The sequence below is a fragment of the Candoia aspera genome, chromosome 5 (genome assembly GCF_035149785.1).
Source record: "Candoia aspera isolate rCanAsp1 chromosome 5, rCanAsp1.hap2, whole genome shotgun sequence".
Taxonomy (NCBI): Eukaryota; Metazoa; Chordata; class Lepidosauria; order Squamata; family Boidae; genus Candoia; species Candoia aspera.
The window spans coordinates 87,904,284-87,917,573 of record NC_086157.1 but is presented as its reverse complement, the minus strand read 5'-3'; the positions used below and the strand labels follow the sequence as shown (position 1 = coordinate 87,917,573).

Here is a 13,290-nt window from a genome sequence, read left to right as displayed (position 1 = left end):
TGCTCCCATGAAATCAGGAATTAAATACTGTTTGACTCATGCTGTTGCTTTTAGCGAACATAGCTGGGCTGGGATATAAGACCTAGCAGTGTTGCTGGATTATAGACATATGCAGGACTCTGGACAGCTCCAAGTAGAAGCCAGGCTACAGTCTCACCCACAGGCAAGGCGTCGATGTAACTTCAGTAGGGATGATGCCTACTTCACTAATGTTTTAAAAAGCTGCAGCTCAGTTGCTTTATACATCTGAAATATGTATTGCATTTGCAACATATGGAGCATATTCATATTCCCCAGTTATCTCAGATTCCATCAATAGTCTTTCCATTTAATTGCAACAGTAAGAAAAGTGAAACATAAAGCTTTGTCCATGATTTGGCAAAAGCTAAAAGCAGTTTGGCTCTTCATCTTCAGTATTGTGTTATTAGCCAAAAAAAGAGGCAGATATATACTGTATCTAGTTCCATCCTCTTGGGCTAACTGCCATACTATTGATAGCAATGCTACCTACTCATTCATTTCATTAGAGTAAAAACACAGTGTCCCACATTGGAAGCAGCTGCAGGAAATGAAAAGTGAGGTGTAGTTGACATTAATGATTATGCAACATTTCCAAAGAAGAATCTGATCAGATATGATGGAAAAATTATTAGGTCTTGGCATCTTCAGATGCTAATCCATGGCTATCAGGCATATGATCCACCTCCAGTGGTTCCAATCAGTGCCCTTTGCTGGACATAATGTCACTTGGGCCAATGGTATACATCTGAATTTACTGTATATGTAGTGGTGCCTGCCCTGTGGAACATTCTACCCCCCGAGGTGAGGCAGGCCCCTTCGTTCCCAACTTCCCAGAGGGGCTTGAAGACCTGGTTTTGCCACCTCGCCTGGGATGGGAAGGGCAATAGCTCTTCCTGGGGGTGGCTGATGAAGTAGAGTTCTCCCGAGGGAATGGAAATCTCCCACTTGGATTTTATATTTATATTTTTATTATTTTAATATTGGTGATTTTATGATGTTAGGTTTTAAGGTGAATTTTATTGTAAACCGCCCAGAGTCCCCCTTTTAGGGGGAGATGGGCAGTGATAGAAATGTGAATAATTAATTAATTAATATTATCAATAACATCTGTCTGAATCAGTCTTATTGCTTCTTTCTTGAGGAAATGGATTAAGTTTGCTCTACTATTAGCATGTGCAATTCCTTTCCATCATGGCATAGAGAGAAGGCAGTTACTTAGACCATTAAATCTTCTTGTTCTGTACAGGTTTGCTGTGCCTCTTTAGGAACAGAACTGCAATCTAGGGGTCCCCCTGGATCCATCTGGATATCCCCATAACTTCAGTAGCATGGAAGAGATAAATCTTGTGATAATTCTTTCCCTACTTGGAGAAGAAAGACCATTTCTTTATGGTTTATAAAGTGGTAATCTCAAATCTGGATTATTTCAACTCCTGTTAATGGGGCAGAACTTGAAGGCAGTCTATAAACTGCAACTGATTTAGAATGCGGCAGCATGCATGGTGAATGGTCTCACCAGAGAGTTCCACGTTTCCCTGTATTGTCAACAGGTTTACACATTATAAGTTGCTTTTTGAGCTTAGTTCAAGGATCTCACTTTGTTTTTGTTGTGAATACTAAGTCAGTATTCATAATACTGCAGCCTTCCTGCCAGTCTAAATGTCAGAGTCCATCTGAGTAACAATCAACATTCAGAGGGAGAGATGCTTTTTCTAACACATAGGCAAGGCAGATTTTTCCACACCCTTCCTCATTGCTGTATTTAAGCAATCTGAATCCTTTGAAGACAAAAGCAGAACTTCAGGGACATTGAGAAATAAATTGCAATGTCTGAGCTGGGGGGTACCATCACTCCACAGCTCTGATAAATGACCCCAGAAGCTGGAGGAGGTCCAGGAACAAAGAAATAGAGCCATTTGCTTTGGAATTTAGGTTATATCTAAGGAATAGCAAACCACTCCAGCTAGGTGTTGGGTTAAAATTTAATTTATTTAGTCTGTATGGGTGTTAGAAGTCTTATTTTTATTCCTCTTTCTCTGGGCATCTAGGGCATTCTGCATAATTTCAGATGGAATTCAAGAAGTTCAAAATTTCTCTTTAATTTCTTGGGAGCTGAAATATAATTGAAAGCTGTCCCTTTTTCCAAGATTACTCATTTTAAAGAACCTGCACTTCCAGCCTTTCACTATACGGCCCAACTATGCTGTTACAATAGTACAAACTGTTCCCTGCTTAAACCCAGGTTATTTACAGCTTCTACTATACAGGTAGTCCTCAACGATCACAATTGGGACCGGAATTTTGGTTGCTAAGTGAAGTGGTCATTAAGTGAATCTGACCCGATTTTACACAGTAGTCATTAAGCAAACCACATGGTCATTAAGTGAAACATGCAGTTCCCCATTGATTTTGCTTGCCGGAAGCTGGCTGGGAAGGTTGAAAATGGTGATCACATGATCACAGGATGCTGAGACAGGTGTAAATGAGAACCTGTTGCCAAGCACCCAAATCATAATCACATGACCATGGGGATGCTATGATGGTTGTAAGTGCAAGGACTGGTCATAAGTTAGTTTTTTTCAGCACCGCCATAAGTCTGAACCATCACTAAATGAATGGTCGTTAAGCGAGGACTACCTGTACAGCATACAGCACATTGTTAGGTCATCAATGGGGCATCTTTTATGGGCTTTGTCACAAATAGCATTTGACATCAACATCTATTCTTCTTTCTCCATGGTGTCCATATTATAGAGTAAATTGCCAATAATCTTAAAGCCAACTCCCAACTTATTACAGTTCAAGGTTTAAACAAATTTATTTAACTAGGTCTTTTAATGCTACTGATTTAGTTTCTTTTTCATACTTATATTTAATATTGCTCTATTAAATCTTGTAGGTTTCCCAGAACTGTTAGCAGTCTGTATGTCATATAAATCTTTTAGACAGAAAGACAGATAGATGAAGTACCAGATTATGCTTCTTTCCCCTTCTGCCTCTATTGCTTTCCCATATTGTATTACAGTATGTCTTTTTAACTGCAAAATGCCAACTATTCTGAATATTTTGCTAGAAGGTGGTTTATAAAATTTTCTTTAAATATATATATTTTAAAAAGTCTACCATATTGCCACAATTCTTTAAATCATGATGTAGTTAAGAAAATTTGGCATTGCTATACTATTGTTCCTATCTTGGCCATCTCCTAAGGTTTCTTTGATTGTTATGGTTGATTGCACAGTCAGCCAGATGTTTAGACTGGATTGGGCAGTTTTGTCCACCTATCGAGTCCTTCCCAAGGACCTGGGATAGACAGATGTTGTTGCTTGATAATATTAAAAGTATTGTTGCAGAATGTAAGCTGTTCCAAGTAAAGGTAAAGGTAAAGGTTTCCCTTGACGTAAAGTCCAGTCGAATCCGACTCTAGGGGGTGGTGCTCATCTCCGTTTCTAAGCCTTGGAGCCGGTGTTGTCATAGATACTTCCGGGTCATGTGGCCAGCATGACGACTCGGAACGCCGTTACCTTCCCGCCGAAGCGGTACCTATTGATCTACTCACATTTGCATGTTTTCGAACTGCTAGGTGAGCAAGTAAAGCTGCCTTTATATTGACAAAATCACTAATTGACTGGTGATGATTTTGTTAATGCTGATGGTGGTCAAGTGTCCTCCAGATGTTTTGGAATTGCACCCAAGGTGCCTATTACTATTGGTACTATCTTTGTTTTCTTTTGCCACAGTCATTCTACTTCTATTTGCAGGTCTTTGTATTTTGTGATTTTTTTTTCCAGTTATTTCTCTTCTGCTGTCTCCAGGTCCACCATCCAGACTTTTTTTTTTTTTTTTGTCTTTCTTATCAACAGTTGTTAACTCTGGGGTTTTATGTGGCTATTATTATTATTATTATTATTATTATTATTATTATTATTATTATTATATTTTAATCCTGACTTTAAACACAGACACACACACACACTTGGTCAACCAGTGAGGAATAACTTTCTGGTTTAATGGTAGAAATTTCTCCCTTATTTTTATGCTTATTTCATTCCTACTGAGACTTTCTTGTCTAGGAAAAAAAAGTCTACCTTTTGGTAAGTAACTGAATTGATCTGGAATAATTGCCATTCATGGATTCCTGTGAATTGATTTTCAGCAAAAAAAAATAAAAATAAAACAAAAATCAGGCAGCTGTTACTACTAATGGGGAAGTTTATGTCAGATACTGTACCTTCAAAATGATGGATAGGTATTAGCATGCATTGCCCCAAAGATCTTGGATATTTGCTTAGACAGTTACCCACTTGGATAAAAGTGGCAAAGTGTTTCTTCATATGGGTGTGATTAGCCCTAGGTATGTTGAGTAGGAGGAAATTGGCCATATAATCCTATTTACCAGTTCAGGCCCCTCTATAAATCCCCTTTCCTCTTTTATTTCACTTTAACTCAACAATTACTAATGAGTCCAATTTGCTGCCAATTAGTTGCCCTAGGAAAAGATCACTAATTGTAGCAAATAAATGTCAGCTCCAAAAAGCCCAAGGTGTCTGTGCATGTGATGGGCAGCAAAGCCTTTTCTCCCTTCTTTTCATTTTCACTAAGGGATAATTTAGTTTTTTTTGTATTTGATGAAAAACTTTGTTAATTAGGAGCCAGGGATGAGGAAATTACAATCCTTAAGGCTTAATTGGGGAGCGTCTATGGAGGCTTTTATGTCCATAACCTTTTTTTTCCCAGATGGAAGCTTAATAATGTCCTTATCTTCCCAAAGTTGAACATTATGAAGTATTAGCTTACTCACTTCCCTCATTCATACAGTGACATCCTGAGAATCTCAAAGGATTGGCAAATAACCAAAACCCCAATGTGTGTTTGAGGAGGGTAGGGCATCAGATCTTTGGTGAGGAGGAACGTTTGGGACAAAGGGGTGTTTTCTTTTGTTTGAGCTTAAAGGAGTCTTCATGGTAAGTCACAATGACACTAAGATTGAAATTAATTAATTGAAAATTATTGTCCCCGAGTAGTTCCAAAGGTTCTTCTTAGTGGGTTTTAATATTCAGTAGCTCATTCAGACAATCATGCAGTCACTAGATGCAGCAGTGATCCACTGATCAGCATGCAGCTGTAAAGAAGTCCCAAAGAATTCTGTTCTTTGTGGCTGTACTGAAAACATAAATTTAAGAAATATTAAAAGGAACTAAATTTATGACTCTAGCTCTCTTTCACCTCTATCCCTCCCTGCTTTCCTTTTTTTTTCCTTTGCAATTGTCAAGGTGCATGTTTAGATAAAGTCATAAAAGCAGAAGAGAAATGGAAGAACAGTGGCTTTGCATGGGTGATAAGACAAAAGGACCAGAAGGATGAAATACATGTGGAAGAGGAAAGAGACCATTGGAGGCACCAACATTTGGGTCCAAGTGACCTAATAAAGGATAGTTGGGAATACTTCAAAAGATATTTCGCATATATTAAATCAGGAAATGATATTACAGTCCTTGTTCAGAAAGGATATGTGGCCTTTATGTGTTTAAAGATGGTTTTCTTCACAGCTTTGTGAACCTGGTGTTTAAGATACACCCTAATGTTTTGTGAAAACAAATAACTTGCTTTCATATTGTGTGCATTCCTGATTGCACTAGGGTATTCCATGCCTTTTTCTTTCTTTCTTTATTCTTTACATCAGTGTGTATTGTTCATGTCAGAAATACCAGAGCTTGGAATATCACCTGGGCTAGGTATATATATGGAAAGTTGACAGTTTATACAGATCCCTGTTTTGAAAAGCTAGGTAGCAGCTTTTATTCCACATATGTACTCAGTTACTTAGTCACAAACAGTTGGTGATCTACTTTTTGCCTGTCTCCCATAAGCAAAATGACTGAGCTTCTGGCATGGAGAAATGAATGGATGGTATTGGGAAAGAGAGAGAGAGAGAGAGAGAGCACGCTGTAAATTCATTTCACCTTATGTGAATGCATTGTTTTATTCAGTTTTTCTTACACTGGATTTTCTCAAATTATTATAATTCTGTATTGAGGGATTTTTTTTTCTAGCTGATGGTACAGTGTTCTTAGGTTGTGTTGACACTGATAGAAACCCCGAGATCGCACTGAAACACAAACCATGCAGTTGTGTGCATTAGAGATGATTATTTCTGGCATATGCAAGATAGTATTTTGTAAAGTCATAGTGCTGAAAAGGATCAAGACTTTCTAGCCCAAACATCCCTGTCCTGCAAAACATTTGGTATAAAATGAAATGGTGTAAAATTGAAGTGGTTCAATAAAATAAAGTAGACCTTCCATTCACTTGGGGGCAGTTCAGCCCCCAATGAATTCCTTAGAATGTGAAGCCAGACAAGAGAGAACAGTGCAAAGCCAGAGACCAGGTGGACAAAGTTGACAATTCCCTACCAGATCCTGAGGGCTAGTCAAGACATGACTGCTGTGCTAAGGGGGAAGAGTTGATGGATCACTGCTTGATCATGGTTGTTCATAAGTTGGAATAATGAAGGAAGTTTCTAGGTCGTTGTCCTTCATGATGGTTTTGCTCTTAGAGCAGGGATTCATCAGCTTGAGGGCCGCACCAGACTCTATGTGGTATTTTATTAATCTTTAACTTACATTTTTGTTCTTTTTTATTCATGTGTGTGAGAAAGAGGGGGGTGGTAATAGAAAATTTCTCCTCCACCCTTAAAAATAGATGCATTTTTTTCCTTCATCAGCAGAGGGTGAAATGATTTTTTTTCCCAGTGTTTCAGCACCCTCTACTGCTAGAGGGTAAATACTGCACCAGTTTTTCTTTGTTTTAAGAGATGGAAAAGCACTGGAAAAGGGTAGACTTCAGGGTAGGTGTGTTTTAGAAACTTTGGGGTATTCTTAAGAGGCTAAATGGTCATCTTCAGCCATTTCACTCCTTGACTCGCAAACTCCCTCTCCCTTCCACAATGTTCAGTCCCACCAGTTCTGGGGGACTCTAAGGAACTGTAAAAAAAGAAAATAATTGGGTTACATGTGGAACCCATGCCTTTGAGTGTTCACTACCTACTGAAGGGATTCTGGTGATCTATTGTAAGTATGACTAAATAAGGATCACATCCAGCTTCAGAGCCCAGACTCTTTCATCTTTATTCAGAAGTAATGGTTCATTGGTTCAGATGAACTGAATTCCAAATGACAAAGAAGATTCATTTCAGAGATACTGCATACATTTACATTTCTCTGAGTTTCGAGGGACTGTGCTTATTCTCTGGTTTTCATAATCAGCCTTTCTCCATCCTTCCCTTCCTTTCCCTTCCTTCTGATGTCTTATTATTTGTTTTATTTCCATCCCATATCTAAATTAGAAATCTCAGAATTTGGGAGTTATGTACATATATTTATGTAATCATATTAAGATGTAATACAGTTTGCTAGTTGTAATATACAGAAAATGAAGCTAGTTCTGAACTTTAAAAAATCTTGTAGAATGTTTATTTAATGAAAAAAACTAGTACCTTAACCAAAAGAACAAATGCTGTCTTATTAAAAAAAAAAAAAAAAAGAGGGAGGAGCAAAGTTATTCAAGGCAAAATTAATATAACATATAGTAGATAAAAAAGAACAGTCAGCATAATAACATGCTGTGGTGATGGGTGCTTCAGACAACCCAAAGAAGGGAGACATTACTGAGAAAGAGGATAAAATATAAAGCAGAATTGCAGCATATTTTAATTTACTGATTATATTTATCAGAAATAATAATTATGCAATAATACTATTAATAATAGTATTAATAATAAACAGCAATAGAACATTTTCAGCATTGTGAGAAATGTACGCTTTCCAAAATACAGCATGACAAGGCCTTTGGTCTCTTCTGTTTATAGTTCTTGATCTTAAACTAGTTTCAGAGTGGGCCGTGGAGATGCACTCATATAGATTCATACATTAAAATAACCCATGACTTGAATTGATGATTTGTAAATCATGGATCTTGCTTTAAACATCTATAATTCAGTTCTCTGAATTCACTTTTAGAGGACTACATTCATTAAGTAGAACATAGTTACCTTGTTAATAAAACAAGGAGACTGCAGCATTAATCTTTAGAATAAGAATATATTGTTAGTTTCTATTTTAAGTGTTGGAGGTTACAATACACAAACTAAAACATGACTACACACTGTGACAGATATTTCACAGCAAATTCAGCTTCCTGAAGATAGCAAGAGGGAGGTGGTTAAATCTCTTCAAGCATAGATACTGTCACATTCATGTTTGCAGATACTTTCATTTCATTCCTGGAAAGAAAATTACTAGACATTAAAATGTGCAGACCCATGTATTAAGTTCATATACCTCACTCAGCTGTAACATGATTTGGTGTTGACTTAAAATCCTGTTTTGCAAATTATGGATTATGACTTACGGCATGTATGAACCCAGTCCATGTGTTGAAGTAAACTTAAAGCCAGCCCTATTTTTAGGTAGAATAGCATAGCTGCTTCAAATAATTATTTTGAGCTGACATATAAAAAAACAGCAAATTAAGTAAAACTTCTAAGCAGATCTGCAAGAGACCCAGATGTAGGACAACATGCTGTGATTTATTCAACTCTAAGGTATAATATGGTCTAACTAATTTTAATTTAATTGCCATAAAAACAAACAAACAATTATGATTCATTCAATAAGGTATGAATTAATTATGTTTTTATGTGATTTATAAATTTGATTCCTGTTTATTAATGATAGTAGGATTCAGAATTGTACCTTTAACACATTTGTATATCACTTTTGATCACCTTAAGGCAACTCTGACCAAACATTTTGGTTCCTGTAGTTCCACCAAAGATCTCCAACATCTCTTCAGATGTCACTGTGAATGAAGGAAGTAATGTGACCTTGGTGTGCATGGCGAATGGACGTCCTGAACCTGTCATCACCTGGAGGCACCTCACCCCAACAGGTAGGAAGCCATGGTTTGTACCTTTATGCTTCAAATGGCTCTTATTCTCCTACATGTCATTTATGGATAGTTAGAACATGAAGCTTTTTTTTAAAAAAAAGTTGGTTGGATCAACCATGTTGTGAAGGCATTTCTATATCTGACTAAGTATTCTCTGTGTCTGGACTTGTATGTTAGCAGCTGTTTTTGCCTAATAGCCTGTATCTTTTTTTCATTACAAAAACATTATAGCAATAAAGAAACCAACATTAGTGGCAGACAAAGGGGAAAGGCCTTGTCTTCTAATAATGTGCTTGAAATAAGCTTTTGAAAGCCACAACAATGGCTTTTAGCATTGTGCCAGTAGTTACTTCATGTTACCTGCAACATTAGTCTCTTTAGATGATTTCTGCTGTATTTTTACTAAGATGAGAAGTTGGTGTCTTGTTTTTCATTTGCCTTTTTTCTGTGTTTTGTATAAAAGAGAAAATATTAGTAGAAATTGAGTGCAAGTTCAGCCAGGTCAAGGACAGTTTAGTTGCTCTTTTGATACGTTAATGCTTGATTGCCTTCAAAAGGGCATTGTCATTAGCTGACCCACAGGATGATCACTTAAGAAAAGGAGCAAATTTAGATTGTTTATTTTTAGTGTATATCTGAAACAGACCAACCCTTCTAAGACATATAGGACTGTGTTGTATATCGATTTTTGGTCTGAAAAGTTTTTAACCAAAGATACTTTTTTTTCATAATGGTGAAACAATAGGAACAAAAATAGTAAGGATTTTTGCTACAGAATTTTGACCTTTGGATTTTTATGCTATAAAGTACTGTAAACATTACTGTATCATCCTCAGAAAAACTATCATGCAACTTGAAATGTGCCTTATAGACTCCAATAATTGAATAAGGAGAAAATGTTGGCATTTCTTAAATGCAAAACTGTAATTTCTGTGGAAGGGGGTGCCCCTCAATGTATAATTATATTGTTACAATTTACTCACTAGAGGGACAAAGTGATATTATGTATGTTATGTGATGTTTCTTAAGTGGCTGCCTGCACAGCCACATACTGGGAATTGCATTTGTTAGCAACAGAAACATTTGTCAGTATTCATAAACGTGAGGCCCCCTCTTCTTCCTGTTAGCTAACAAGTTCTTTAAAACATTTTTATTAATATGGTTGCTTAAAAGTGATGCTAAAATCCACTTGTAACACTTACAAGAGTCATTTACATAGTGAGATGGGCAATGTATAAATTCGATAAAATAAACAAACACTAAGAGTTTGTAGAATTGCATACTCAGGATAATTTCACATATTGTGCTAGTTTTATAGTCAAATCTAACTCCTGGATGAAGAAGGACAACCAGTATCTAATTACTATATTTGTATAATATTTTTGAACATTCGTGCTTCACATATTTCAAAATTATTTATTTATTTATCAAATTTGTCACCTTCCATCTCCTCCCACCAGGGGGACTTTATATATTCTTATGTGTATTCTTAAAAACCATATTATGTGGAATGGCCCAAAGATGCATAACCATAGTTTACAAGGGCTGGGGGAGATACTTAAAACAGGAATGGGCAATCCACAGGCTTCGTAGGGTCCCTATCCTTCAACTCTCTTTCTGTAGCTTCCCAAGCAATTGCAAATTGTTCCCCTAGAATTTGTGTATATATCATCCATACTTTGGGGATTTGACTTTCATCTATGGGTTTTGTTTTTTGTTTTTGAAATGGACATTTTGCCTCTAATTCTCCACAGATACCCAATTTGAATAAGAGGCAAAGGGGATGCCTTAAAATTCTGGGATTTTTACGAAGTATAATATTTTGATCCTGCTTATGTTGGCGATATCATCACATGATCATCCATCAGCCATGTGGCCCTGAGAGGCCAAAAAATATTGTAAAAAAAATAAAAGCATGGGTCCTGGCTTTTTTTTTTAACTGTTTTGGGAAAGAGAAACAATCCAGTGGAAATATGCCCTGAGATCTCTACCTGCCTATCTCACTCTCTCCCATGATGATAATTATCTTGCAATAAGATACTCAAAGCACTCTGTAACAACAGTCAGTTCATATGCACACTCATTATGAAAAATGCACACAACAGAAACTTCCATTTCACTTCATGGTAGATGTAAAAAACTTACTAAATGCTTTACTTATCTTCACTTACGAAGAAAGGACAAAAGGAAACAGACAGATGGCTATATTGTAAGAGTCCAAAAGCTCCTTTCACTTCTGTATCTGCATTAATGAAACCATATTCATGTTCCTTCTAAACAGTATTAAAGTAATGGCATCTAATTTTAATTAGTCTTCATTTATTACACTGTGTCTAACTTCAGTCAGGTTAACTGTGTCCCACAAAACTGCCTGAGTTTAAGATTATATATGGCATTATCACCTCTGGCTCATTTCAGTTTTGCCATAAAGTGGCAATATAGATTCTTACAGTGATCAATACAGTAAATACTGTATTTTAAATATTGCATCTAATTAAGGACATGCTATTCCCTAATTATACAGCTTCTCAGGAAACTTATCACCATACATAAGAGTGATCAACAGATCCTACCACTACTGTTTCTCTCTAGAAAAAGTAATATTAGGATAACACAACACCATTATGTAAGCAAGACTGCAATTTTAGACATATGTACTTCTTTTGAGTAGAGACACATATTATTGCTTTGTTGGTAACCTTTATACCAGTGGTAGATAATGTAAGATTATCTAGATTTTCCTTAAGCCATGATTGTTGGCTATGCTAATTGAATTGAAGCCCAAAACATTTAGAGTTGTTTGTTTTATGCTATATTTTTTCAGTACTTGTGCTGATTTGTAAAATAATTCTTTTCTAGTATTCAATGATGAATTTTCACTCAGTGAAAATTTGTTTTTGATTCCATTTGTTTTAAATTTTTGGCACACATTTGATTCCATTTGTTTTAAATTTTTAAAACAAATGGAATCAAATGTGTGCCAATTCAACTTCTGATGGTGTCTGATTTAGGTTCCAGACACTTCAGTGTTTATGATCGAGCTCTTTTTTCTGGTCAATAGTGACCCTGGACAAAACCAAGACCACTGAAACATGTCCACATTGATATTTTGTTTACATTATAGATGAATTATGGATTTATTCAGATTAATGAGGAAAATAGAATCAAGCCCAGACCATAAATTTCAACTGAGATATTATTGTTTTAAAAGAAGATATTTGATTATATAAATCCCAAGCATAAGTGTTAGACAAACTAGACAGAAATTTCCAGAGCATGACTTGTGAAATTATGTTAAAAAAAAAATCAGAGGGGTAGGAAAGAGGGGTGATAGGAATGGAAGATATGAAGATTACTTTCATACTGGTCAACTTAAATTAGGTCAACCTAAATTAGAGTGAAATTATCAAATGGTCAGTCAAACTTCCAGCTAAAACCTAGAGCTAAAGCCAGTATGGTTTCAGGGAGAATTTATTTGCTTTGATAAGATTTGCCTTAGCTTTCTCCAACCCTGCACTTGGGGTCAAGGAAACAGGGGAGTAATAGCTGCCCTAAAACGTAAAGTCTGAAACATCTTTGAAAGTCAGTATTTGAAATCATCCACTGAATTTCAAGTTCTGTGTTGTCACTGTACTGCTTCTCCTATTATATCTGTACTAGTACATTCATGAGTGCAAGAACTGCCACAGTAGTGGGGAAAGAAATCCAGAAATGTGTTTTGTGGCTTCAGCTCCTCCCCCAGTTAAAAAAGCTACATAATAAGTAAGGAATAGAAATTCTGCCAAAAAGAAATTGGTACAAAGAAGAAACTAGGCCAAAATAAGAACATTGAACAGAGCCAGTAAGACAGAATGTTTCCTCTATGGAATTTGGAAGGGCCTATAGCCTAGCTATTTCCTTCTGTTGTTGTCAGTATAGATGCAAATGTGCCAGCCAGCCAGGGAGATGTGCTAGGATGTGTGCTCTACTCTACTCTCCCGTCACTTGCAAAATATAGTCTTTCTGGGAAGTCATATCTTTTCAAGCATTTGTTCTTCTTTCATAGTAGAATTTCACTCACTCATTTTCTAGATTTTTTTCCCTGATATTTTAAGATATTTTCCTTGATATTTTATTGGAAGCATAAGAGTGTATCAAAGTAGATGTTGTAAGTATATTGCTTTCCTTCCATCAATGTGATCTTCCTATATGTATGACCTACAATAAAATAAGTTGCAAAGCTAGTGAGACAAAGAGGTACTTGATATGTAGATACACATATACGTTATATAGGTACACAGGCACAAAGATACACTATATGCTATTTCACTCTTTAATCAA

At 36.3% G+C, this 13,290-nt stretch overlaps 1 protein-coding gene across 1 annotated transcript in view; it reads left to right on the top strand.

The window, feature by feature from the left end:
* LSAMP (limbic system associated membrane protein) overlaps positions 1 to 13,290 on the top strand; it is a 551,275-nt gene that overhangs the window by 350,729 nt on the left and 187,256 nt on the right. The window contains exon 3 of the mRNA XM_063305680.1: positions 8,845 to 8,970. Within this exon, the coding sequence (XP_063161750.1) occupies positions 8,845 to 8,970 (126 nt within the window). The remainder of the gene's footprint in view (positions 1 to 8,844; positions 8,971 to 13,290) is intronic.